The sequence below is a fragment of the Hippichthys cyanospilos genome, chromosome 7 (assembly GCF_059441005.1).
Source record: "Hippichthys cyanospilos isolate Australia breed blue-spotted pipefish chromosome 7, RoL_Hcya_1.0, whole genome shotgun sequence".
Classification (NCBI taxonomy): Eukaryota; Metazoa; Chordata; class Actinopteri; order Syngnathiformes; family Syngnathidae; genus Hippichthys; species Hippichthys cyanospilos.
Window position 1 is genome coordinate 17,484,542 of NC_142375.1, and position 27,314 is coordinate 17,511,855.

At 39.0% G+C, this 27,314-nt stretch overlaps 4 protein-coding genes across 9 annotated transcripts in view; 2 read left to right on the forward strand and 2 right to left on the reverse strand.

The window, feature by feature from the left end:
- Nucleotides 1-382: 382 nt before the first annotated feature.
- On the forward strand, nucleotides 383-10,444 carry c7h19orf67 (chromosome 7 C19orf67 homolog). Of its 5 annotated transcripts, XM_088419647.1 has the most exons (9): nucleotides 1,224-1,268; nucleotides 1,600-1,663; nucleotides 1,749-1,821; nucleotides 1,880-1,993; nucleotides 2,915-3,024; nucleotides 3,106-3,288; nucleotides 3,766-3,903; nucleotides 4,517-4,661; nucleotides 6,594-10,444. In XM_088419647.1, the coding sequence occupies exons 1-8, from the start codon at nucleotides 1,244-1,246 to the stop codon at nucleotides 4,635-4,637; spliced, it is 828 nt and encodes a 275-aa protein (XP_088275773.1). In that variant the 5' UTR covers nucleotides 1,224-1,243; the 3' UTR covers nucleotides 4,638-4,661; nucleotides 6,594-10,444. The 5 variants fall into 5 exon arrangements, with proteins under 5 accessions (XP_088275775.1, XP_088275777.1, XP_088275773.1 ...); XM_088419646.1 differs by lacking the exon at nucleotides 6,594-10,444 and having other exon boundaries at nucleotides 4,517-5,081; XM_088419648.1 differs by lacking the exon at nucleotides 6,594-10,444 and having other exon boundaries at nucleotides 1,749-1,809; nucleotides 4,517-5,081.
- On the reverse strand, nucleotides 5,173-9,815 carry nuf2 (UF2 component of NDC80 kinetochore complex). Its single transcript, XM_088419644.1, has 13 exons — nucleotides 9,612-9,815; nucleotides 8,707-8,781; nucleotides 8,362-8,438; nucleotides 8,223-8,284; nucleotides 8,022-8,119; nucleotides 7,773-7,846; nucleotides 6,897-6,990; nucleotides 6,751-6,813; nucleotides 6,537-6,674; nucleotides 6,310-6,450; nucleotides 5,688-5,863; nucleotides 5,443-5,578; nucleotides 5,173-5,364 (listed from the first exon to the last, which is right to left on the reverse strand). Exons 1-13 carry the CDS (start codon nucleotides 9,732-9,734, stop codon nucleotides 5,257-5,259), a joined length of 1,365 nt encoding a protein of 454 aa, XP_088275770.1. The 5' UTR covers nucleotides 9,735-9,815; the 3' UTR covers nucleotides 5,173-5,256.
- Nucleotides 10,445-10,880: 436 nt separating the features above from the next.
- Nucleotides 10,881-17,954, forward strand: LOC148421371 (uncharacterized). Its single transcript, XM_088419645.1, has 5 exons — nucleotides 10,881-11,055; nucleotides 13,299-13,652; nucleotides 15,882-16,244; nucleotides 16,559-16,659; nucleotides 17,280-17,954. The coding sequence occupies exons 1-5, from the start codon at nucleotides 11,004-11,006 to the stop codon at nucleotides 17,457-17,459; spliced, it is 1,050 nt and encodes a 349-aa protein (XP_088275771.1). The 5' UTR covers nucleotides 10,881-11,003; the 3' UTR covers nucleotides 17,460-17,954.
- A 2,849-nt stretch (nucleotides 17,955-20,803) lies between these two features.
- The window catches only part of LOC148421372 (trinucleotide repeat-containing gene 6C protein-like), a 42,766-nt gene continuing 36,255 nt past the window's right edge, over nucleotides 20,804-27,314 (reverse strand). The window contains exons 20-22 of one of the 2 annotated variants that reach the window (XM_088419277.1): nucleotides 27,158-27,231; nucleotides 26,794-26,933; nucleotides 20,804-26,423 (exon numbers count right to left, since the gene is read on the reverse strand). In XM_088419277.1, the coding sequence (XP_088275403.1) occupies nucleotides 26,057-26,423; nucleotides 26,794-26,933; nucleotides 27,158-27,231 (581 nt within the window). In that variant the 3' untranslated portion in view covers nucleotides 20,804-26,056. Of the gene's footprint in view, nucleotides 26,424-26,793; nucleotides 26,934-27,157; nucleotides 27,235-27,314 lie in introns of both variants that reach the window. The other variant, XM_088419275.1, reaches the window with a different exon arrangement.

Below are 27,314 nucleotides of genomic sequence, written 5' to 3' on the forward strand. Positions count from 1 at the left end.
AGGTGAAGTAACGACAAATCGCAGCTCTGCTTAACAATGTTTCATGACCAAACTTAGTCAACAGTTGATCCTTATATTCAATCAGAATGCTGCATTTTCTTTTTCGACTTCCCATTAAAGATAGACTTTGTTTACCTATTTTCAGCTGTAATTTTTTTTTTTAAATAATTGCTTGATTGAATGTCCAATTCAACACCTTTGGGGGGAAAAAAAAGTTGTACTTGCTGCCCACTGAATAGGACATCACATACATACACTCTCGGAAAAAACCCCCCATAAAATTACCGTTTTAGTTCCGATAGTTAACACCTCAGTCAATTAAGGTGTTTTTTCCCTATTTACCACTAGAGGGCGTTTTGAGACTCACTTGTTGAGATGCATTGAACGTGATGTCATATATGTCTTTGATTATATCTGGCAAAGGAAATATTAAACATTCAAGTGCTTACTCTCTATCAGTACACCACTCCAGGGCTTCATTTCCACTGACGGAAATCAGTTGAGATTATCAGAGAAAATCTACCGGTATGTAAATAAGAATTTACTGTAATATACATTATTAAATACATTTGCATCATTCCAGTTAGCATAGTGTTGTTCACCCGCGTTACTAACGGTTAGCCACGTTCATGAGACGCAACTTAAAGGTTTACTTTTTTTTTCTTTTAAAAAGACCGTTTTAAGAAGGAGTACTTACAGCTAACTTGGTGTTCGCCCACGCTATTACCAATTAGCCATGCTGATGTGATGATGCGTGAGACACACTGTGAAGGAGTTTTTAACTTGAAATAAAATTACCTTTATTTTTTTGCTTTATAAAGACACTCTTGAAATAGGTTTGCCTCTTTTTTTCTTTAAAAAGACACTTAAAGAGTACTTCCAGCTAGCTTGGTGTCATTCACCAGTGCTGTTAGTGATTAGCTAGAAATTGTCTCACCTTTTTATTATTATTATTTGTTCTAAAAAGACACTTAAGAAAAGAGTGCATTTTAAAATAAATTGGATAGTGACAGCTCGCATGGTTAAATTGAGATTGGTTAACCATTACATTTTTAGTTTAAAAAATACATTATTATGAGTCTTGTTCTCCCATGCTGTTAGCAATTAGATAAGCTTGTTGAATGAGACACACTTTAAACCCTGGGGGAAATTTTACTTGGGCTTACAAAAAAAAACAAAAAAAACTAAGAGGCTATTATTTTTCATAGATTATCAAAACATGCCATCCTGCTGTCCCTTCTAAATGCTTGCAAACGGGAGGTCGAGAGGTACGCCCTATAGGTGTCATATTTAGCCCATGTCAGGCACAATTACTGCCATTAAAAATGGGAAATACTGTTTTGAACATATTGCAAACACGATTTTTGCATTAATCTTTTCAACTGCGTCTCGCGAAAAGGCTGCATTAAAATTTTTTGTGTTTACACCTCAAAATCACCAAAGAAAAAAATCACATGACTTTTGCAAACCTTCAATGACTTCTTTGAGTGTCTTAGCCTGACAATGCAAAGTTCTTGCTATGCATCATGGGACTTGTAGTTGACCAAAGGCTTTGATCCAAGAACTAAATGTTGAAAGAAAGCTTTGATTTTGCTGCAGGAAAGCATTTTATTTCATTCAACGCAACGTTGAAAGTTAAACAGTTGGGTGATAATAAGGGCAGGTTAGTGAAAAATCCCTACATGAAGTAATACAATATAATTCCACGCTTGAAAGAATTCTCTTTATTATTTCTTTGTCCACTTAAGAAAGATCCTGAGAATGGCAGCAAAAGAACCCGCCAAAGAGACTACGACGCAGTCGACGCAGGTGCAGGATAAGGTCAGTAGGTCAGCGTGGGCTTCTGAACTTTGAAGCCCACTTCTATTTCCAACTCCAGTTCCAGCAATCAGGACTTGAGCTTGCCATGATGAGAAGTTTCCTCTTCGCCTGCCAGCCATACTTTAACTTCCTGGAATCTGCAGCCAGAACCAAGCATCTACCTCCCAACGTGGTACAATTCTCCATATTTGTACTTCATTCAAAGGCGTGTACTATTGATCCATACCAAAGACTTACTCTTACATTTTTTAAGTCCAGTCACTCAACCCCATGTACTTATTTATATCTTCAACAGTGGCTACTATGTCAATTAAATACTCAAATATATAATTAAGTCTTAAGTTAATTAATTTATGCATGAAAGTAATATTGATAATAACAATTTGTACTTCAGTGGCTAAGGTAACCAATTATGTTAGTACATAAATACCTCAATTACCTTACGTAGATTACTACATAATGTCAATTACTTTAGTACCTAAAGTAATGTACTTTAGTATATTTTTACCTAAAATGGATTATTTTAAATACCTTAAGCAATCAATTGCCTAAGTTACTTTTACTTAGTACCTGAAGTAGTCAATTATCTTACATACACTTTTATTACCAAAATTTATTGATTACTTCAGCATGTAAGTGATTACTTTAGCATGTAAGAACTTAGAGTAATTAAATACTCTTGCAGATAAAGTAATTAATTCATTACTTTGGTAATTATTAGACTTGTAGCCAAAGACTTGATTTTTTTTTTCTGTGTGTGTGTGTGTGTGTGTATATATATATATATATATATATATATATATATATATATATATATATATATATATATATATATATATATATATATATATATATATATATACTATATATATACTGTATATATAATTTATTTGTTCGTTTGTTTGTTTGTGTGTGTGTGTGTGTGTTTGTAAAATGTCATAAAAAATGTTATAAAACCGTCCATTCATTGAAGGTGTGCCTAATAGTCGGACTTAGTGCGGGAAATACAGGATTAATCACATCACAATGGACAGTATGAAATGCAAGTTTACAAAGGTAATGCTAAAAATGCGTATTTTGTGCATGTATGTAGGTTGCACAGCTGATGGAGTACTCCCAGCAGATGGGTAACACATTGGAAGATGTGGTGCTAACCTTAGCCAAGAACAATTTTCTCACTTTGGATGAGTCCAAACCCGACAGGTGGGCACATGCTCAGTTATGTACCCACAAATATGATCAATCAGAAGGAATGAGTCATTGCTACTTCCCTCTCACCCCCAGCCTGTCTCACTTTGGCCTCGGCCGCATAGTGCTGGACCAACCGAGGCTGAGCGTAGCCGTGTTCCGCTACTGCGTGCCCACACCGTATCTGGCCAGAGTCAACACCGGCCTGTTCAAGCGCATGCGCTGGAACGTGAAGAGACTAAATGAAGCAAAAGATGGAGAGAGCACGTCTGACACATAGTAGGTAGTCTTGCTCTCTTTTATATGTGTAAAAGACGCTCCCCGACTTACCAACGGGTTACATTAGTTACATATGTTTATGATGAAAATCACAGAAAATACAAAATCCGACTCGCGGGCAAAACTTTTTGTTTGTATCTCAGAATGGTTGTAAGTTGAAAATTTGTGTGATGAGGAGCATCTGGATCTGTTATGATGCACACATATATAAATATATACATACAAACTATATACACACATGCGTACATATTATGTACACATCTACATTCCATATACACATATACTGTATACATATTGAAGTTGGTGTGTTGTGTAAAATGGAAATAAAAACAGTAACAATGATTTGTTGATCGTCTTCAACCTGGGAAATTCAACTGAACTTAGTTTTTTGCAAATTTTGAATTTGATTCCTGCAGGACTGTCACTACAAAACATTAATATAACAAGCTTTTTATTCCCCTTTGTTTTTGTGCTTAGCTATTACCTGTGCCACGAGGATATTCCCAACTTGCACACGGATGGCGACATCTCTGATTTCAAAGCGGTGCGGATGTGGTCCATTGGTCAGTGGGTGCAAGTGAAGCCGGACCCCAAAACGGAGGACATTTATGACTGGTAATATATAAAAGTCTTCACACCTCTTTTCAAAAGCCAGTTGTGACCCAAAAATGAATAGCAATTCCAAACTGTTTAAAACATTGTCATATATAATCTGTAAATTTAGAACTGTTAGATGCTACTTTTTTTTCTTGCGCTTTAAACCCACCAGGGGGCGATCTCACAGTAAACAAAGGGAGACGGAAGTTGATGCTCTCAAAGTATTCATTTTGAGTTTCAAAAGCTATTTTACTCGCCTCTAGTAAACACAACCAGATATGTTACTGTTGTGTTGGTGCAGTATTCTTATAATCAGAGTGTGCTGTGTTATGTTGAAAACATGTTTGTGCTGCTCTTATTTCTAAATTCATATGCAGGAATGTGTTGTTGCTGTAAACAGGCACTTTTGAAAACGTCAATTTTCCATCTTTTGCATAAATATTCATCACAACTTGCGGTGGTGTAGCTTATACATGACAAAAACAAAATTCTGTTAAATATTTGATGCACCTCATCAGTTGAAGCTTCAAGTCCCCAAAAAAACCTGCTGTGTTCTGTTCTTCAGCCATGGCGATATTTTAGCCATAAGCTGAACTTTATTCAGGGTTAGTCAAATCTGCATTTTCTTCAGGGTGCTGTGCGAGGTTCCGGAGGGTGCCTTTGAGAAGGTTCTGTTCATGGGGAGCCAGGAGCCATCAAGCGGCACAGCCACAGAACACCTGCTGCAGTTGCTGATGTCATCAGCTAGTTAACAGCTCATCGGTGGTATAACGCCGGTAAATACGGAAACCTTTGAACTACGGGCTCGTATTTATATTGAGAACCTGACCGGGCATTGGGAAGTCCATATTTTATATGGACATTTTGAATTTGAGACGTGGGAGGAGGTCAATTTGGGAACTTCTGGGTGGACTGTGAAAATGTATACTGTGGGAAAAATAGGGGATTTAAGGTATATGGAAGGAATATGCAGACAATATTTGGAGGTTCAGTAATGTCAGAGGGTGATGGTATGAATGTCACAGAAATGTTGTAATGTGTCAGGGGTGCATATGGTCAACTGATTTAGTGGGGAGACATCACAGTGCTGTCAAATAGAAAATGTTTGGACCAGAGGATCATTTATTTGATTGCAAGCATGATTCCAAGTTTGTATTGGTCACAAAAGTGCTCATCACATGCTTGCTTGAATCGTAGCAATGGTGCTTTGTGTTTCTTTCAACCTTTGCTTTCCCGCTGCGCACAAAAAAAAAAAACCAAGACACATCATTAAAAGATGTTTTATCATTTATTATAGAACTTAGAACACGAACACTTTTTCATACTATTACGATGTGTGCTTTTAACCTGGTGGAGTCTAGTGGGACACGATTATAAAGTGTCCACCATCTTGAGGCTGTCTTCCTTTATATTTGAAAGTTTAATTCCAATTCTCCTGTCCATCTCATCCATGGCGGTTGAAATGGTGTCATACATAGCCTGGAGACAGAAAAGAACGACTGACCGAGAGCGACGCGGACTTCCCTAAAATGCCAAAGTGTTCATTTGTGATCGTACCTGCGCTTTCTTGATCTCTCTGTTGCAGACATCCGTCAGGCTTTGTATCTCACCTCTCAGGTGCTGTGACTCTCTGGAAATCTTTAGGATTTCGCTTGCCTTTTCCTCACGTTTCTGATGTGTTTGGTTACATTCTCTGGATATATGGTTAATAAAAAAACAAAAACAATGCAATGATGATTTTTCGAATCGAATAGGTAATATTCTACCATGAGTAATTGCCGCTGTCGTCCTTGAAAGCATACCCCAAGACACTTTTGACATGTTGCTCCTTCTGCTCCTTCTCCTTTTGCCTGCGGATGGTTTGTTTGGCCTCCCTGTCCAGCTTCTTGTTGAGCGCTCGCTTGAGCTGCTCCTCCTCTTTGCACAGGTTCTTCAGCTCCTTCTGCTTTTTCTCACACCGAGAAATGAGCTGTTGATGCTGCGTCAAGTGCACAGAAAAGACTTTGAAACAAGGATTGCCTCCCTGACATTTTCAAAGCTTTTTGGTCTTTCTCCTTATATCGTAACACCTTGATACCTTCAGCAAGCGAGGCTTTATCTACAAATTGTGATCAAGAACATTAGTTCTGTAAGTTTTCAGACGACAAGCGGCAACTTTTTTCTCATGATTTGAGCCCTGCGGCTTATAGTCCAGTAAGGCTTATCTGCATTTTTTTTTTCCGCTAGCCACCAGAAGACACCGGAAAAGCAAATGTGTGTATCTGTTCGAGGTGTCAATTCATGGAACTACAAAACAGAACTGAAACGATGTGAATCCATGGTTATGCCCAAAAAGAGTTTTAAAAATCCGTCCATTTTCTAGAGACGTTTATCCCCACAAGGCTAGTGTGCAAGCAACTTCTTGAGGTTTTTGCGTGGTTCTACCTCCTCCAGCTGCTGCTTGGTGTCGTTCATGTTGATTTCCAGTTCTTGCAGCAAACTGTACATTTGCTGAGTCTCCATATCAGCGTGGGTCATGATCTGGATCTTGTTTTGTAGCTCCACGACATGCTCTTCGGTTTGTTCCTAACATAAGATAACACCATAATAAATCAAATCGAAAAAAATGGATGAACATAATTAGATATTTGCCACTAAATAATTTCACTTACAATTGAACATTTTATGTCCTTGACATTTTCCCTCATCTTCTCCATTTGGATCTGCAGCTCCTCCGGTGACTCAACAATTCGAGACCTGAGTTTGGTAATGTCTTCCTTCAAGTCGTTTACATTCATCTTCAACTGGGCCTAAAACAAATAATTACTAAAAATCTGACAAAGATTTTGAGTTTAGTACAGGCTTTTTCTCCCCCCTCCCTCATACCAGTTTCTGCGTTTTTTCTGCAATTCTTGATTTCAACTCTGTAGTCGCATGGTTTTTGACATCCTGAAAGTAGATCACCAGGCTCATTTGACCAGAACTGTCAGTACGATGAACATGATTACGAATGCAGTTGGGTCACCACTTACCACTTCGTTGTATAAACTCATGGTGGTGGCCTGCAATTCAGCGAGGGCAGCGTCCAGCTTGGCAGCCTCGGCTTGCTGCTCGGGTGGGATGGTCCTGGACCAGTTCATAAAGTAAAAACCTCTTCAGATAAGACAGCTACAAATTGGATTCGGAAAACGCACTGTCAAATCTGGAAAGATTCTCACTGGGACGTTTTTTTTAGGGATCTCACCTTTTATATTTTTAACTGATCTAACCAATATATAACAGGAAAATGCTACAACACCAGACCTACAATGAAGCATGGTGGTCACGCATCATGAAGAAGGGCAGCAGGTGTTCCAAACACCATTGCTTGCTCCTGTTGTTGTTTTGTTGCTATTCTTATTTGCTATTTATTAATTGCTCCAAGATGGAATGTAGTGTGCTACTTGGGGAAGTGAACAGAATAAGATATTAATTGTGTGGCATATGAGTACTATACATATGACAATGAACCTCTTGAATCTTGAACAGTTTGTCCACAGCATTACGGAATATTGCAAAAATCGCAGGAAAATCAATGTCATAAATCCTATTAAAAGGCATCTCAAAAAGTGTAATTATAATAGTTTTATATGGTCCAAATTTTGGACAATGATTATTTTTGTACACAAAACCTTGCACATCCAGCTGCAATCGAATAGAAAAGTCAGAATTGTTGCATTTTGAAATTTGACATGTTATAATCATCTGCTGGAAATTTCAGCTCCCTAGTGTTTTTTTTTCTATTGATTCTTTTATGTCATTAAAAATTAAAGGACTTGCCATCATTTGTAACATACAGTAATGCCACAAGGGTTTAAAAAAAAAATCTCTCCTGTAATGTGCACAAGCATATTTCCTTCAAGACTTACGTCAGTATCTCAATTTTTTCTTCTGCTTCCTGGATGCCTCTGGTATAAGTCTGATGCATGTCCAAGGTTGCTCTCTGACAATATACATGGTAACAGTCAGTCATTGTGAACACGGACTGAGCCAAAACATTCATTACTTCCTCAAGCAACAAGCTTTAAACGATCAATATAGGCAAATTAATGCCAAGTGAAGCAGGCGTCAAATCATAAAAATGAACGAGAATGGATGGCTAGAGAAATATCACGTACAAACTTGGCTTCCTTTGCTGACATGGCATTAATCCTCTGCTTTCTGAATTGGAGAAAGTTCATGATGGCGCTCAAAATAGTAAGTGTTCTCTGTTTCTCTAAAAACAATGAGGAAAATTGATTTTCTGGGGATTGCATTGATCACTAAATGAAAAAAAAATGTAAAACATCTCTTTATTTATATATTTAAAATGCACTTACTTGGGGCAAAAAGGTCACTCAGTGAGAAGTCATACACAAAACACAATGGCAGAAACTGCCGCCTAAAAAAGTAGAAAAGCTGTATCACTAATGCTTCCTTTACAAAGATGGACTACAAAGCAAATGTGCAAATGCATACATGCGAGTGTAGACACTGAGGATAGCAGTTGCCGCCTCATAACATTCAGGATGCTGAATGTTTGCCTCAAGTGGAACCTGTTGGAAAAGGAACATAAAACTGGAACAATTTTGCAGAATAGCTGGCAGATTTGCTTCTTGATATTTCAGTAAAATCTCAACACCATGGTTATTTGAGGTTGATTTAGGGTTGCAGCTCAATTTTAAACAAGAAATATTTCAATTAGTTTTCATCTAAACTATGAAACTGAACATAAACAAATACTTTTGCAGAAATCTGAGAATAGTTCCTGTGTTAAATGTAATAAATATATAAGTTGACATGTACCTGTTAAACATTACTTACCATGGACTGACATTCAGGTCTGAAACGAAAGAGGTGATGCAACACTTTCATGTAGAGTAATTGAACTGCTTCCGGCTGGAGAGAAACAAATGAAAAATACATGAAACGTATGTCACTAAATTTGATTTTTAGATTTGATTAACTTGCTGATCGCTTCACAAAAAATAAAAATAGAACACTAACTAGCATTCCCGTTACCATTGGCATCTTGTGTTGTCTTGCTGCTACTCAACGTAGGTAAAATCCTTCAATTATCTCTCGAGGATTCACAATGGGCGGGGGTTACCATTTTAAAATTACCCGACATTCAGCTTCGTCCGTGTTTTTTTTTTAAACCCACTTTATTTACAGGTTAGCACACAGTGCTTCCATATTTGACGCAGCATCATGGGTTTTCAACATCTGTCATTATGTCATTACGTGGGTGCCCCCAAATGTTCAAAATGAGACAGTACAGCACCATTTTATTCTGATTAATTTTCTTTGCACTTCAACGTACTTCTTGAAAAGAAGTTGTACAATCACATATGCCAAATATTTGATTGGGGCATTTTCCTTCCTCAGGATATTGGTGTTTGATTGTCATTTATTTTTAAAGTATTTTTTGTTCTTGATATGTGTTCTGTACAATATCAACACATAAAAAATGAGTTTGATACCTCTGAGCTACACAAAAACAAAACGCCCACCGTGTTTGAAAAACAGTACGGCACAGAATTCTTGTCTTTACAAAATCCATTTTCGACTCGAGACGTTCTTCTGTATTTGTTTCGTTAAAAAGTCACTAATTAACATTTGAAAGCCCCAAATGTCGCCCGGTAGTTTTTGATTACAAGCCGTTATTCATTTCAATTCTGAGGCGGTCCTTTGAACTGTTACGTTTGGCAGAGCGGACTATTAATTACCTTGGGAGACGGAGCAAGGTCGCTCTTGGTGAGATGTTTTGCTTCTTCGCCAGTTAGAAATTCTGTTTTGTAAAAGGTTAGTACCACGTCCACAGAATGGACGGGAACCGTGTTTTCGGTCATCGCTGTCGTTTACTAGGAGTAGAAACGGAAGAAAAACAGAGCAACCGTCACAATCAAAAGCCCGCTGAACAAGCGCCTAAAGTTTCTATTTCTTCTTCGTCTTCTTTTTTCTTCTTCGCTTGCTTTCGCCGCTACAGCTGCTGCTGCTTTTCGCCGCCTCGCGTGTCGGATGACAAGACGATCCCTCATACACTAAAAACGCATTAAACGCGGAATATGTTGATATTTTGTGAGACTTTTTTTAAACGTTATGTTTATTGGAAGTTATAAAGTGTCTTTTGGTTTCATCATAAATATTTTAAAGATAAACGGTGTATCCTAATCGAACGTCAACGTTGCCGCCATGTTGGATGTGGCAAATGTTGCTGTTTTGGGGATGGAACAAACGTTTCTAAACGTGATGCCACTGTACAGTACATTCGCTGAACATTCTGTGCGAATTAAACAAAAACATGTGTGTGTGTGTGCATTCTTGCTTAAACCGAAGGTTTCCGAACGTCAATTATCTGCCCGAGTGGCATTTCAATGCGTGTGACTACAGCGCCTCTCTGTGAACAGACGTGGAAGTGAATCAATCACACCTTCGGCCGATAGTTCCCTGCATCACTCCTTTTTCTGTTCCATCAGACTTTCCTCGTTGTGTGATTGTGTTACAACATCTGTTATAACAGAATCAATTTGACAAGTATACTTGTTACTTTTCAGACATACTGAAGTTTAGAAAATTTATGCATGAAATAAAATGCTGCTTTAGCTATGGTGGTTTCATCGCCTTGTTAGGCAGCAATTTAAGACACAAAACGAATTTTAACTGATGTAAAAATTATTAAAACATTTAAACTGGCTGATTTGATTGATTTATTGAGGGGTCATCAATACTTTAACAGATTTAATTTGAAATGAAATGAAAACACAAATAACAACCCACATTATTTCACAAACCTCCTGCAGTCAGGCCACGGAGCCCTGAGGGTCTGAGGACCCCAATTTGAGGAGCGCTAGTAAACAGCATATTTTCAAGATACACAACAATAAGCTTTTTTTCTTCTTTTTTTTTTAACCTCTGTGTGGAAGCTGACATGAAAAAAAAGTTGTGAGCTAAAGGGATCTTCCTCTTTTGTTCCTCTTGAGGTTAGAAGGCGGAGCTTCTCAGAGTCCTGGTTTGGGTCGTTCTTGAACTCATTTTTAGGTTTCTTTTGGGTGTATTGTCATGACTCACCTCTGACTCCTCTTGACAATTTTACTCAGCGGTTGGGCACTTAAATCAAAATGACCTCCATCTGTCACCTTTGGATTCTGCTGGTGATTCACGGTGTACTTGGTAAGTTGCACTTTGTGTTGAAGTATGTTCTTGTTTTTGTGGTTTTGGAGGGGACAGAGGGCAACAACTAAAAACAAATTTCCAATATTGGGACAGACAAAGAAAAATAAAACATCAAAAAGCAACCACAAGAAAAGATTATGAGCAAAACCATAATCTGGCAGGTTGAGAGATGAGAGAAAGAGAAGAAATAACAGCAAGAAAAACAGACCACCATTTACTTTAGAATTATTTCTTGTACATTACTTATTAGTTTCAGAGGTGGTAGAGGCAAAATTGGAAATAGAGTTTGAGAAGGGACAGAGGAAAAGAAAGATGTCAAAGAAATATTGAAGAACAATAACACGAGGGCCAAACTCCGCAAAGGACTTCTAAGAATCACTCGATCATCTTGAAAATGTTGCAGAAGAATGAAACTCCAAATGTCGTTCTTTGTTAAAGTGCCCAACTTGTCTGTGAACATTTAGTTCCTGATCATTTTTTTTCCTTCATTTAATGTATATTGCAATTTTGGCATTCTGCACTGTTCTGCAAGTGATTGAATAATGCCAGATTAAAAAATGTGGCCTTACTTTCCACAATCATTTGAACATGTGAATTCTACTTCAAGAACCATAATGACTATGATTGCGTCAAGCTTTTTCTTTTTTTCCATGAATAGAGGACCTGCCCCTCCTTCTTCAAGCAAGCCAGTGAGTTCTTTTGCAAGTTACAAGTAGATCATGTTGAGGTGCCATTTACTTCTTGAGTAAACTAGAGGAAAAAAGGTTCAATTTTTTACTCTCTGGTTGGCACTTCCAAATGTGGGCACGTTTGTCAAAATTGTTGAGTGATCATTTCTGACAGCCAGTCAGTGGCAGATATGCCTATAAAAGGCAATAATTACATATATTTTTTCTTTGTTAATGTTTACCTCTGTGTTTCATGGGGGATTGGGCCTGGCGTGGCTCATGAATAACCAAAATTTACATATAATTGACAGCCATTGAAATGTAATGGGGAAATATTAATCAAACCTTAAAATGAAAATGCCAATAAACATTGAATGAAAAACATTGAATAGTGTCCCCCTATCGTGGATTTTAATTTATAACCTTAACCTTTTCTATTCTATTGCATATTTGCATCACAATTTTTCTTACTTATTGTTCTTCCCTTTAAGTCAGACCAGTTTAAAAAAATGTAACATCTACTACCTACTATCAGTATATGGATTTTAATTTTTACCAAAATATTTATTGTAGGTTAACCTTGGAATTTTCATTGGTACTTTTGCTCCAAAAGTTGGACCTGACCAAAAATCCATGCATTTTTCTTTAAAAAAAAGAATAAAACAAAAGCAAAATAAAAAAATAAAAATAAATCAACCTCTACTTTGTGATCAACAAGGGAAAGGTAAGGGTGTGCCAAAAAATTAATTCACATAAGAATTGGGATTCTCATTTACTCTAATGAAAAAATGTCTGGGATTTTCATTTACTATGATTCATATGGATTTAATTGATACATATTTCTCACATACACGTAAACGAATGTTAACCCTGACTATACTGTACTAAATGAGATGTTAATGCTCCAATATGCTCCCGAGACGAACAAACTGGCACACATCCACATGCAGTTATCCTCATGTTATTTTTTGGGGAAAAAAAGGCATGTTCCTTACAAATCAAAACTTAGAAAAAGTAAAAAACAAAACAAAAAAAACCCCACTGCTTCCCTTTGTTCTTCTCTCAGGCTGAAGACGAATGAAGATTCTTCGCACATCTAGAGATTGATGCAGTCAATCATATCAGTTTTAATTGAATCGAATCAAATCATATGAATTGAAAATCAGAATCAAATCGAATTGTGAGACAGTCAAATATTCCCACCCCTGTTTTTTTTTTTTTTTTTTAACATCAAAATATTAATCTTTGTCAGGACTGCAAATGTTTCTTTTGGGACCTATTACTTTTCAGTATGTGAGTCCCGGGAACCCAAACAGTTTTTAGAGGTAAATTGAGCACTGGATTATTATATCTGCAACACCACGATGTCATTGGTCGATCAACAAATTATGGCCTCATACGCAAATACCAATTTTGCAAAACATCAGCCGATCCGAGCCAGGCGATCAGATCTGTGCAAAGTCTTTTTTTTTTTAAAGGGGACAGAAACACCAAAACATGGCAGATGTTAATTTGAAAAAAAAAAAGTGAAAATTCCAGTCGCCTTCTTTACTTGTCCCTTTTGTGTCCAAGTGTGTTGTGACATCCAGTTCCTGGAGAGGCAGGAAGGCGATTCAGTGGAGCTTCCCTGCAGTATTAAGCCCAGTGACCTCTCTCCTTTGGGCTTCTACATGAAGCGCACATGGCTGCACCCGGGTCAGGTGCTCTTCAAATACACCGACACCGAAGCGCACGTAAACGCCGCCGCCGACAGACGCCGCCTAGCGGTCAGCGGCGACCCCAGCAGCCACTCCATGACCGTCACCCTATCCGATCTGAGGATCAACGACACAGACCGCTACTATTGCGAGTTTGTGATCGCCAGCCCGTCTTCTGAAGATTTGCATGTGCCGGGAGACGCAGATTTCTTTCTCCTGGTTCATCCCGGTGAGTGAATTTTCTCCGTTTACCCGAGGGGTGTCCAAATGTTGTCCAATGAGGGCTTGACATACAGTACATAACTCACAAAGAAACTTCAAGTCTCCCAATTTTATGGTTGCTTATTTAACATTGAAAAACTTTGACTGATACTCAAGAATGATTAAAACAGTGCAATGGTTTTTGAATGAATGGCGTATTTGAAGTCTAGTGGCACGCAAAGGTGTGATGTCTCTCTTGTGTATGCCATTGGCTCGTCAATTTCAGCTTTTAGATGGCACGGGTTGCTATTAGGTCAATGCACGGCATTGCCTACGCCTGTTCACGAATGACTCCAGTTTGGTTGCTCACTGGTGGATTTTGCTTCAAAAAAATCACTCCAATGGAACAATGGATAAAACCAAGGTCATTTGCATTTGTGGCAACTATCTTTTGGTCGAAACACGACAAGGTGAACGTGCTGAACATGTTTTTGAAGCAGATACTAGCAAAAATGCTAGTAGTGAACAGACAATTTATCTAGAAATATACCGTATTTTTTGGACCATCATTTTGATTGTAGAACTAAAACATAGGACGCTGTCTGGATGAACAGGAATATTCAGAGAAATTTCTATACGTGGAGTGCACCCCCGGTACAAGGCAGAAGGAAAAATAACAAACCAATACAGCAAATAAGTCAAACCTCTATTTGAAAAGCTACACCCTCAATTTTGATCAAGTTAATGCCATTTAGCTGACATTTGCGCTTACAAGACTTTCCTCTCTTAAGCAACCGCAAACCTCTCATTTTAAAAACCATTCAATGATCAAACTCAAAACAAGTCTCGGGACTTTTTACAGCATGTTGAGGGTCTTCTGTATGTCTACTTAGCAATCACATGACTGACTCAACTCACTCAGATGGACAAGATTAAAAGTTACAGTATAGGCCATAGTATATTTATTGAAAAAAAAAAAAAGATTTAACAATCAAAAATATGTTTGCATAAAATTATTTTGGAAAATATTTATACTGTCTACTTACTGTAATTGAAGAAAGATACTCGTAATCACTATACCAGTAAATATTTCAAAATCTTGTTTTTTTTTTTTAAATTGGACAAAGGTATTTTAATGCACTTAACAGTTGTCCTGACAAATATTTTCTCTGTTTCATAATTTTGTTTCACAATTTGAAGTGAACTGCTTTAACAAAAGTTCAACAACGTCAATGATTTTCTAATGAACTAAAATACAACTGCAAATGATGCCTTTGTCTTTTACAGTTGCACGCCAGGCTGGCTCAAAATGCCCACACATGGCCTAGAAAAAAATAAAACCGCGAGGTGACAGACAGGTGTCGTTTTGACCTAAAAATAAAACACCTACACAATCTGAATGTCAGACTGTAATGAATTGAAACATCTTTGCTTGCCACGCTAACATGAGTCTAAAATGTTTCTCTTACCATCTCACAGATAAAACAATGATCAAATCAGCACTATGATCTCAGTCATAAAACTATATAAAATGTCGCTTACTCACTAGCCAAGTCAAATCAAATTTATCATAAGAGTTTCAAAGGGCTTTGCAAATCCACAACAGCATGCCCTCAACCGAATTCCCAGAAATACAAAAAACAAAAACATCTGGGTAAAAATAAGAAACATTCAGATTTAAACAAACTATATGGTGCATTTTATACCTATATATTGGTATCCAATTGCCAGAGCTTAAAAGAATTTCCCTGTAAAATGATAACAAATTTATAAATTTACAGTACTGTGTACCACACATTTTTCAGAATAATACACAAATGGAGATGGCGGTCATCAATTATTGGTGAACAGGGAAAAGCAATCACACACACACAATATTTTAAAAACTTTTTGAATACAGCCATTGATTCACATATTTTCAGCTCTATTTTATAGTTGTTCCACAAATTGACAAGATACATTTGTTTTAGTGGCTTGTGGTGGCTAGCAAAACAAAGCTGCACATTAGCCACATAAGCCGCAGGGTTCAAATCATGAGAAAAAAGTTGCGTCTTACAGTCCAAAAAATACGATATATATATATATATATATATATATATATATATATATATATATATATATATATATATATATTCAAATCAATCGTAGCAGAAAAGAAAATGTTTTCGACTGCACGTGGACGCGCAGGGACCAATTAGCAGCAAGATCTCCTGAGGACCCACTGAGTGTTTTTGTGCCCCCCTCCCTGACGGTTCAGTGGATGTAGGGCATATTGATGTGTGCGCGGGGGGCTCGACCGTCATCCCCTGTCTCCCCCCTCACGGCGAGGACCTTCCGGTGGAGGGCGTGAGCCTGACTCGGCGAAAGGGTCAAGCTCCCGTGGAGTTGCTCTACCACACCAAGCGGCACCTTGACGAAGGGCCCGCCTCCACGTCAGCTTCCTCCTCGCAATTCCAGCTGTGGTCGGCCCCGGGCCCCGGGGGCTTCACGTACAACCTCACCCTGCGACATCTGCGGCCAGAGGACAGCGGCTTGTATAGCTGCCAGCTCCTTCTGCGCGGCCGCCCGGACACTAGCGCCTCGCTACATATGAGACACGCTGTCCTTGTTTCCGTGGAAGGTAGGTGATGGCGAGCGCTGACATATTAACAACCTCTTCCATTTGTTCTGTCAGTCGGGTTTTGCGCCCCTTGGTGATTTTGATCTTTCATCTGTTCAAATGTCACTCATTTCCTAACGCTAATCATTGGGCAACAGCTGGATTCTCATCTTCTGTAGTTGAGCCTCTAGGAAGGAAGTGGCTCAGCGGCTTCTGCAATTCCACTGAACTCTTTGTACTCTAACCACCTTTTTTTGTTGTTGTTGCAATCAACTTGCGTGCGATTACTTCATGGGATTAGTGCAATTTAAATGCCTCTCATGTATTCTTCCCAGGAGGTCCGTGCGACTGCTCCAACTACCCGACTTTGCTGTATGCGCTGTCCTCGGCCGTCTTGGTCCTCATCGTGCTTCTCGCGTTGATTCTAGTGTATCATGTGAGTCTTATTATGTTGTGTGGAGGGCTGTCAAAATAACACGGCATGCCATCGATTTAACTACCATTATAGTTAAAGTGTTACTGTTTTTAAACTGTGTTAATCTCATGGACCGCCAAATGACAAAAGCATTTCAATAACGAACTAAGCCAAACAGAACAAAATATTTTGTCAATTTAATCTGTCATCGTAATCGCCACCACCTGCGTCACATGATTTGAATGAATAAATTGCTTGCACATATTTGGCGACGGAAGGGTAAACTTACACTACAAAGGAGACTGTAAATGACAGTCTTTGGTAGTGTACTGCTATCTGTATACATTCTCAACGTATAAAATTAAATATTTTCTTATTTTCATTCCAGGAATAAGGTGTTTAATATTGTCAGTGTCTATATGTATTTAGTTACTTCCCAATGCTAATGTGCGACAAATAGAGGTTTTAACACCTGCATGGTGTGAGGGCGTCGCCGGTTCCTCTTCCTCGACAAACCGCAGCGGTTTCACAACTCTGTTGTTTCTTTACCATGCGCTCCTACTATGTCAAGGACGACAACTCAGATTTTTTTTTGCACAGGAAATGTATTGTTTACGCACCTCGCTGATTTTTGTTTTCAGAAACGAGCGCACAGCCAAGCTGCCTCGCGCCCTTCGGTGCCCATATACGAGGAAATGACCGGCGTGAAGACCCTCAGCGCCAAGCTGGACGATGTGGAGGTGTCCGAATATCGCAACTTCAAAGTGAAGAAAAATTGCCCGGAAAATCATTACGAAACTCCTATTAAGTCATCTTTCTAAATCTTAAGCTCCTTCTTGTAGTACTACACTCCCGGTTTTTGAAAATATGCAACTCACAAATAAATAGTGTGGGATACAGTGGTGCCTTGAGATACAAGTAATCTGATTTATGAGCCTATTGGACTTCTGAATCAACAACACGTGATTACTATTTTCTTTTGAATTGGATTTTGTAAAATGGTACCTATAGAAACAATTGAGATTCTATTTTATACCAAAAAAAAAAAAAAAATCTGCATACTGTTTTATTAACCATACATCACCAATACTGTTAATTCATGTTTCATTACATAAATACAGTAGTTTTGACATTTTTCTTTATGTATTGTCTAATAGTTTTATTTGCTTTACCATTTTATTTCAGTATGTACTGTTTTTACTTTATCGATATTTGCAGTTTGAAAAGTGCTCCTAAATAATAGAACGGACTAGAATTGTGTGCTTTCATTTTTATTCTATGGTTGTATGCAACGAAATAAACTGAATTAGAAATGACTGGCTTCTTCTTCATTGCACATTTATCACACTGAACTTGACATTTATTTTCAATAAAATGAAATAATTTCATTGCCTGGTGGTTTTTAAAAACCTAAAAATGAGTTTTGCACCACAAGCCGTACATTTGCACAAATACTTTCAGGTCACTATTACACCACATAAACTATTTGCAGGCTGAGAATTAAAGAGGAAAACTTATTAGAGCTAATAACTAGCATAGCTGCCTGCACCATATGCACAGATGCTCGTGCAAATGGGGCACCCCGTAAACATAATTTTTTTTTTTTTAGTTACCTGAGCAACCGTGATGTTATTTTCAGTGAGGGTTTTGATTTGTAAGGAGCATGCGTTTTTCAAAGTTTAACTGCTACTTTTAGAAGCTAGCTATAAGTGTGATAACCTTTATAGTTTAAAATAAAAGGAAACAAACAAAGTTCATCTGTAGAATGGAATAGGTATAAGGAGGTACATTTTACAGATAATTACAATAGCAAAATATGTGGGAAACCGTTGCACCAACAAAAAAAAGTAATATTTCTCAGTATGTTTAACAAAATATGAAAATAAATCTTTTCGAGTGAGCAACTGAATTGAGCGCATGGGCAAAATTTGAAGCGTGTGGCAGGTTGTTAATCTGTGTAACTTCGATCATATCGCGAAAATTATCATCACAGTTGGCAGATCTGTGACGGTTGAACTCCGTTTCACGAAGTGAATCATTGCAGTCACATCCGCGGTCATGTGGCTTTTGTGCGTTAAAGTTTATTTAACACAAACTGCGTTACTCTTGATGTACATGCATCACATGTGCGCGACACTGGTTGTTTCATTCAAGGCACTGGCGACTTTTGAACCTCTTGGTAACGCTTTGACACAACTCTTTGACTTTTATTATGGTATAGCTTACCTTGGCTCCGATGTCTGCAACATTTTACATCACACTGTAAAGACGTAAATCTTTGCTTAAATTGAGGAATGGCCGATGGAACTTCCTCCATCTTTTTTTTTTTTTCTTGCATCTTGCCGCACAAGCTTGACTTCCACAAGAGTAATTACATATAATAGTTACTTTGAAGAATTTTTTTTGACGTACAACTACTAATTAAAAAAAACACAACTTGCTACTTAATTTATGTCAATTTTAAGGCTCTAAACACAACCAATCACAGCGCAGCTTGTGAACGTCACACAAAACAGGTGAGCCGTTATTAGTCATCGGCGCCTAAATCATGCAATGTCACTTTTAGTTGACAGCAAGTCAAATAATGTGGTTTAAAAAGTTTTAATTGCATGTGAAGTTATTTGGTCATCAAATTACTTATAGATCAACTTTTTACTGCTGAAAATGACAAAAAAGTGCGACTATTTATAGATGTCAAAATCCAGATTCCTACACGTTTTTGATGCAACCTCAACACACCTGGTTTAAATGATTAGGATAATTAACAATCTCCTGCCGAGCTTGCTGATGAGCTAATCATTTGAATCAATTGTTCTGGGGAGAGGAAAATGGAAAACACGAACGATTCGGCCCACGAGGACCGGAGCTTGACACGTGTTTTAAATAGGCACTAAGCAACACATTGTTAAAGGAGAGGTCATACTTTGAAGAAATTAACATTGCTTTAGAGGCATGATACAGTGTAACGTGCCTTCTAAAAATTATACCTAATTATGTTGTTTATGAATTTTTTGAATGTTGAATACAAGTAAACTGTACGCGGGCAGTGATTCTTTCACATACCACTAGAGGGCGTATCATTAGTGGTACTAGTACAGTATACTCTGGCTTAAAAAGGCTTAAAAAAAAAAAAAAAAAAAAAAAAAAAAAAAAGGAGACCTCAATTAACAGCCAAGAAAATGTAATTTTTATTAATATCGTCCGAAAGAAGTTCCATAGTCCAAATGGAAACATTTTTTTTTCCCGGTGCATGTCTTAATCACATTCTATGAGGAGAAAAAGGAACAACATTTAAAAAGCCACAACTTTGTAGTTCAGTTACAGACATTTTTCCGTTATTTGTGTGTGTATCAAAGTAAAGAAAAAAAGGCAAATGCAAAGTCCCCCAACCCACACATATAACCCCCCCCCCCCCCCCTCCCCCCAAGACAAACAAAAACCAAAACAAGGGCTTCTTCTCAGGCCCACCCACAGTGCTTTCAGCAGAAGGACAAGCGCTCATTGGTTAGGAAGGGCTCGACATGGTGACGCCATAAGGGTACGCTAACACGAGACGACATGAGCACATTTCGTCAAAGAAGCCGACATGACATGAAAACCCTGAACCCTCCCGCATTTGTGCATAGATCATGATCCTTTTGCTTGAAATCTCTCTGCTGCTTGAAAAAACGTCAACGAGGACACATGGCGAGATGATTGAGAAGCTCCTGCACTCAGACTAACAAAAAACAAACAAATAGGTTTCCATTGATCCTTGTTTTTCAAATGTAAAGCAATCTCTACGCCAGCTTTCACATATGTAAAGCACTTTTTAAATTTTCAATATTCAAAGTTGATTCTCAGTCTTATTTGGTAAATATGTCACTTGCTACAATACAAACGTGTTGTTGTCGTCATGGTTGAGAGCCCCTCCCCCAAAAAGGTTAAGTGCTTGCTTGGGAGAAGCAAAAAAAAAAAGAAATGACAGAGGAGTTAGGATGTTGGAATTCTGACCTTCCTGAGACAAAATTCATGAATGTTTCGACAACGAGTGTGCAAGAAAAGGAATGAGCGCAGAACTTGAAATATGACGACAACACTGATCGATCCCAGAGTTCTGAAAGTAGCATATGTATTCTCGCTTTGCTAGGTTTTCATGTCCATATTCCATGGAGGAGGATTAAAAAAAACAAAAAAACAACACAACGTTCCCGTCTTAATAATTCCTATTTTCTTTGAAGGTGACACAAATGAAATGCTTGTAAACGACAGGAACACAAACGATAGGCACCTCTGAAATGACCTCACCTCCCTTTTTCCATTTCTCCTTGATGCTACACTAAGTCCTTCTACACCTAGCTATGGCCTTGCCTCTTTATAATTTTTTCAAAATTTTTATACACTTTTTTTTGTTTGTTTTTTTAACCTTATTGAAACAATATGGTGCAATATTCAATGATAACCCCACATTGGGATTATTCCACAATAAAAGCCACTATAAGGTAGATCAACTTTTTTTGTACAGATAGAATGAAAACAAATGAATTTCCTTGAGTAAACATGTACACGTGAATTGTCGCCGTCGCCCCTCCCGTACTTTTTTTTTTTTTGTCTACGATTAGCTGAGTGAGGGGCACAAGACACTCAGTGCAACATTAGAAGAGAACCAGACAAAAAACAACAAAACAAAACAGTTTCTGGCACACATTCAAACATCCGTCACAAATGTAGATGGCGCTTGCACCCCCCCCCCCCCAAAAAAAAAATGGTAACTTAACGCAATACATTTTCATCGTCTCAATGTTAGCTGTCAGACGAGAGAGAGACCTTTACTGACTTCACATTAATTTATTGGCGCGCCATTACCCAAGGAGTATTTGGGACAGCCTCAAGAGGGGGGAAAATCATATATATATATTTCATAAAATTTTTACTTCGCTAAAATTAGCCAAAATAACTTTACACAATTATCTTTGAGAAGTCGTGAACACTGAAGAAAAAAACAACGCAATAAAGTAATAAAAATAATTCTTCATTGAGTACATTTGGTGAATCTGAGGATAAAAAAAAGAAAAAGTGCCCATTGTTGGAAAATTGTAATATTCCCACTTGATTCTACTTTTAATAAACAAACCCATTCAAATGATTTTTTTCTTCCTAGTAGTTTACTATTTTATCCCCTCTTTTGCATGGCCCAAATACTCATTCGTAATCGGTAGTTCAAGTATTTAAGTTCAATATATTTATGATATGTGATTTTTTTTTTTTTTTTTTAAATTAGCAAATGCACTAGTCTAGAGGGTTGGCTAATGAACAAAATACACACACATGACAGTACACTGGCTTTCACGTATACTGCATCGTGTGGCTTGAAAGCCAAATGTACTGAATGTGTGATCAAGTATTATTTTACAACCAAATTTCTTCCTCCATATTTGCGTGCACGTGCGTGTAAGTGGGGAAAATATATATTGCTCATCTTCACATCAACTTAGCGGACACAAAACTACATTTGAGAGGCTACCATCCGAGTGTGTACATACATACAGTGTGTGTGTGTGTATATATATATATATATATATATATATATATATATATATATATATATATATATATATATATATATTAGGGCTGCACAATTATAGACAAAATAATGATCACGGTTATTTTGGTCAATCTTGAAATCACGGTTATTCATCCTATCAATGGTCATGGTCAAACATATCTATTTATTGCCCTATTTAAAACAAGCAGTATATAGACAAGGCTTCAAGGCTTGATAATTAAAAATAATAAAAAAACGAAAATAAATAAAGTAAATATTGACAAAAACACAGGGCAACACAACTAACTGAATTGCTGAGTGCAAAAAGGTATGAAAAATAAGTTTACTTAGAACCAAGCACATTATTTACTTTTAATCAAATTTTTATCAATTAGCAGTTAAAATGTTAATTTTTGGTCATTTCAAACAAAATGTATTCTATTTTTTTTGCCATTCGGATTCTTTCAAAATAGGTCTCAATTGACAACTAGCACTGTAAATATTAGGAATCAGGTGAGAAATAACACAATTTCACACTGGTAAATAATAAACTGTACTAGGGTGAGAAAATAAGATGCTTTTGTCATGCAAATGGGGGAAACATTGACCCCTGGTGGTTTGACTTGTAATAAAAAAAAGTGCTCTGACTTTGAGGCAGTCAATATTGAGACTGCAATTAAAACTTGATTAATTGTGCAGCCCTAGTATGTATGTGTGTGTGTATATATATATATATATATATATATATATATATATATATACATACATACATATATATACTGTACATACATATATATATACACACACACACATATGCACGTATGTAATATACATATGTACATGTACGGTATACATTACATGTAGACAATTTTGTATATGTACTGCACGTATGTATACATGTACAGCATATACATATATCGCGTCTAAGTATACAGTATGTACTGCTATGAAGAAGAGAGCCGCGGAGAGGAGAGCCTCTCGATGCTGGTGCAGCATGGGAAAGCCCCTTGTGACTTTCTGGGCGTGGTACTGGTGGACTATTGGGTCTGTCTGAGCTTGTTGGATCAAGGCAGTTTTACAGAAACAGGCAATAGTGATTTTTGCTCGTGTGCTGCAGGACGCAGTGTCCTGAAAGGTAGCCTTTGTCCCCCTTTTTTCCTTCGTGATTTAAGACCGTCACCGACTTCGATACAGTGGAAATGTATACAGTTCATCATTGGGCCCGCTTTGAGCAGGATGTCAACACGAAATAAAAACCAGATAAATACAGCGTACACAATAAAACAGAACAAGTCAAATCCAACGGAACAAAAAAGGCACCCCAGTCGCGGGTCTACGTGTTCATGGTTTTCGCAGAGCGTGACGACTGGAGACATTTCAGCTAGAAGTGCAGAGCTTTAAGATATCATAAATCTTTTTTTTTTTTCTCATTTACATTTTTTATGCATTTTTTTAAACGTTTTTTTTCTTTTTTTTACGTCAAACTCCATAAAAATGATGTTAAAATGTGATTTGTAAGTTTCATTTTTTTTGGTTTTAAAAAAATATGTACCCGGGATTACCCATCATAAACTGTGCACTGTAGCAAACTGGAACCCTCCCCCTGCTCTAGTTAGCTAGGGTTTGCCCCACAAACAAACAAACAAAAACAAAAAAGAAAATGAGTTCTATCAGGGTGTGATGCTGCTGCCCCTGCCACCCCCCTGCGACCCCCCCACCCCCCAAAAAAGATTCCTTAAAAGAAGGAACTCAAGTGCTCTGTTCAGCAAATTGAATTTGGCACAGTACATTGGCATCTTTTAAATATGTTGAGGTTTGTGTACGCGGGAATAAAGGACAGGTTTAGAGAGTGCTGCATGGTGATACTCTGTGTCCACCCCCCTACCCTGAGATCAAGTCTGGACACGAGCCTTTGATAAAATCTTCCCACTCCACTTTGGAAACAGTGTCTAGTGAAAATGGCGGCCGTAGTGAAGTTCACAGTAGGGGTGGGGGCAGCGTGGAGCGAGTGGGTTGGCGTGCTTGTAAAGGGCCCCGGCTTCTCGTCTTTTGCATAGAAACAGATACAAGGGGCCGTCTCGGAGGGGAGGGGCTACTATTTTTAAGAAGGGGCGGGGTGGGGGTTAGCGTAGCAGCTAGGCAATGGGCAACCTGTGGGAAAGTGGAGCAGCTTGGACCAAAAAAAATGAAAGACACCCCCAGACCTGGAAGTACTACAGAATACTGTCCAACACAAAGCATGACGAGCTCCAAAAGCGATAGACAATCAATAGTATTGATCCTTGTTTTGCATTCATTACACAGGATGAGCACACAGAGGCACCTCTGAGCAAAAGTGTTTCTGCATATGAACAGTGAGAGGCTCCTTCGGGCAGCCACTACGTACGTACGAAAGTATGCATTGTGGACATAAACAATGAGACGCGATCCAGAAATATGACTAGTAGATCTTCCAGCTAAAGTGATCTTTGCGTTTGAAAAACTGAGAAGGAGAAGGAGCGGGGCCGGCCTGGCTGTCGCCAGACGGAGCCCGGGGAGGAAGTGCTGCTGTCGGACACCTGGAGGGGGGGAGCGGGACGGCGGGCGGCGGACCGCAGCAGAGAGGCACTCGGTGGACGCTGCCACACCACCGCGCTTGCTCCCCCGCGCCTCCGTGACCATCCCCGCTCGGTCTTCGGAGCGAGCGAGACTTGGACATTTTGGAGTAACAGTGATATTCACTTTAAGAACGGTTCCCATTCTTCTTCTGCCGTTTCCCTTCGTCAGAGCTTTTGTCTACTTTTGATTCATAGGCCGAAGCCGCGAGCTTCTCATAAGTGCTATGATAAAGAAGCCTTCCCGTGTTTGTCCGCGAGGAACGCTCGTAGGTCTACTGCATTGGGAGAACCCGTACGGCCACCCCCGCTATTTATTTGGTTATTGTGCCGGGCAACCAGAGGTGTCCGATGGGTGCGGCACGCGGACAGGAAGTGTGCATCGAAGTCCGAGCTGCTGCTGCTTCTTCTTCCTCTCGCACAGATTTTTCAATGGCGCTCTGGAGGGAATCCAAAAACAAAAAAACAAAAAACAAAAAGCAGTCTTTCAAGTTCCAAAAACCGACCGGCTCATACGGGACGAACGAAGAGTTCTACGGTGTATATTGCACAATGTAAACCGTCACGTTCAAAAGGGTACAGCGTCCTCTTTCTGACACTTCCAGAAACGCTGTAGAAGATTCCACAAAGCACCATTGAGTGAACTGGAGGTGACCTCAAGGATCTCGTCAGTGATTGGGCGGCGCCACGGTTGCTCAGAGCTTATATTCAAGGACGGACATCAGAACAACGAACCCTAAGAAGAGAAGAATCCGGGGAGTCGGGCATCCCCAAGAGAGTTGGTCACCAGTCGCGTGGCGCTGGCTCCAGAGGTCAAAAACTGTGCAAGATTCTTCAGTTTATCAAACAAAAAGGTGGCTGGAAAGGACCCGGTGAGCACTTAAGGCTAATTAGTGCTGAGAAACAAAAGCGTAATCAGTAAAGGTCATCCGACCACATCATTGGCCACAGGCATGCTGGGAATGATCGCTTCAGAGTCTTTTTGTCTGGGGTGATTCTTCTTAGAGGGAAAAGTTAGATGGCAGCTTTGATTGCTTTTCCTAAAAATGATAATTAAAAAAAAAAAAAAATCAAAAAGGTTTCTTTGTGTTGTGTTTTAGTTTGTTTTTTTAAGTTGCAAAATAAAAGGAATACATAGCATAAGAGAAACAGGAGGCCCGGTGAGCCTGCCGTTTCCCAATTCACAGTTCCAGAAAGTTGTGAAATGGTGCTGATTATCGCCACATGATTTGCTTGGGATTTGCTCCTGTTGATAGAACCTCCATCTAGTGGTGGTGCTGGACTATAATGTGGAATCCTTCTACATGGACTCCCCACTCAGCAGGTCTCCTGGTAGCAGGGTATTAATGGGGGTGGGGCTCCCGATTACACGTGCGTCCTCCCCGCTCGGAGGCCCCCACAGACTGGAGTATTGGGGCACTGCCCCCCAAAGCAGGTCGCCGCCACCAGCCTTCCCGCCGCCGCCGCCTCCTCCGCTGCTGCCGGTGCTCCACTGGGCGATGGAGTGGGACGCCGCTGCCCCACCCATTCGATTCTGATTGGTTCCCGGGTTGGCCTGCCAGCTGGTGGTGTTGTTTGAGGCCAGCGACTGGCCTTGTGCAAAGAAGCGGTTCACCTCCTCCTCGCCGGCAAACTCTGCCAGGATGGTGGTGTTACCCAGCACACACCTGACACAACACAACACGGGTCAGTCAAAAGATCCAGAGACAAATAAGCACTCACGACAAGACTGAACTACTTTAAAGAATATATTCCAACGGCAAATTTTATTCCCCCCAATATGTCGACTGTGATTAAATATGCAATTTTACAAGGTGCCTTGTATCTTTTTTTTTTTCAAACACAAGCAAACAAATGCAATACATTAATCTGTGTTACAATTGTAGATGCAAAAATTAATGTTCTAGAGTGTTTGCATAGAACATTGCAAAATGCACTTTCATCAAGCGCCGTCTAATTGCCTCTGTCAACAATGAGGCTGTGTGAATAATTTTTTTTTAGCAGACTTCGACACATTATGAAGGCACTAGCACTTACATGTGCAGAGACTTCTGGGCCTTGGCTGCCTCGTCCTTGGAGCTGTAGCGCACCACGGCATTCCCTTGGGTCAGGTTGAGGTGGAATGTAATCAAGGGGCCGTGCTGCATGCACAGGGTCCGCAGGGTTGAACCGTCAATCTGTAGAGCCAGCATAATAGACCAAAGCATCACAGTTAGGAGAAATGTGGGTGAGGATTAAGGCTGGGGACGACCATTTCAGTTACTATTTAAGATTTGGAGATATTCACAAGAAAATATACAGTATTTGAATTATGTATAAAACACCAAATATTGCTCCCTAAGCATGCCGTTATCTCAAATACAACCACTTGTTCAAATGAGTGGTCAACTGACACACTTACTTGAGGGGTGAGATTTCTCAGCACCAGCCAGCTGCTGGTCCTGTTGGAGCTGTCTGTGCTCCAGGTGGTTCCTTCTGCTAAAATAAAGAAAAGAGGTTTGAAACTCATTTTATGAATATACAGTGAATGCCCTAAATATTCTTTAAAGAAATGGCAA

What these genes read in the sequence shown, in the direction of transcription:
- c7h19orf67 (XM_088419647.1), top strand. Translation starts at nt 1,244, where the DNA reads ATGCTTGCAAACGGGAGGTCGAGAG. An exon ending in TGCAAACGGGAGGTCGAGAG is followed by an intron (nt 1,269 to 1,599) that starts GTACGCCCTATA and finishes ATTTTGCTGCAG; the next exon opens with GAAAGCATTTTATTTCATTC. An exon ending in ACGGAGGACATTTATGACTG is followed by an intron (nt 3,904 to 4,516) that starts GTAATATATAAA and finishes CATTTTCTTCAG; the next exon opens with GGTGCTGTGCGAGGTTCCGG.
- LOC148421371 (XM_088419645.1), top strand. Translation starts at nt 11,004, where the DNA reads ATGACCTCCATCTGTCACCTTTGGATTCTGCTGGTGATTCACGGTGTA. An exon ending in CTTTCTCCTGGTTCATCCCG is followed by an intron (nt 13,653 to 15,881) that starts GTGAGTGAATTT and finishes CTGACGGTTCAG; the next exon opens with TGGATGTAGGGCATATTGAT. An exon ending in TGTCCTTGTTTCCGTGGAAG is followed by an intron (nt 16,245 to 16,558) that starts GTAGGTGATGGC and finishes TATTCTTCCCAG; the next exon opens with GAGGTCCGTGCGACTGCTCC.
- nuf2 (XM_088419644.1), bottom strand. Translation starts at nt 9,734, where the DNA reads ATGACCGAAAACACGGTTCCCGTCCATTCTGTGGACGTGGTACTAACC. An exon ending in ACCTTGCTCCGTCTCCCAAG is followed by an intron (nt 8,782 to 9,611) that starts GTAATTAATAGT and finishes GTTTCTCTCCAG; the next exon opens with CCGGAAGCAGTTCAATTACT. An exon ending in CAGCAAAGGAAGCCAAGTTT is followed by an intron (nt 7,847 to 8,021) that starts GTACGTGATATT and finishes GTATATTGTCAG; the next exon opens with AGAGCAACCTTGGACATGCA.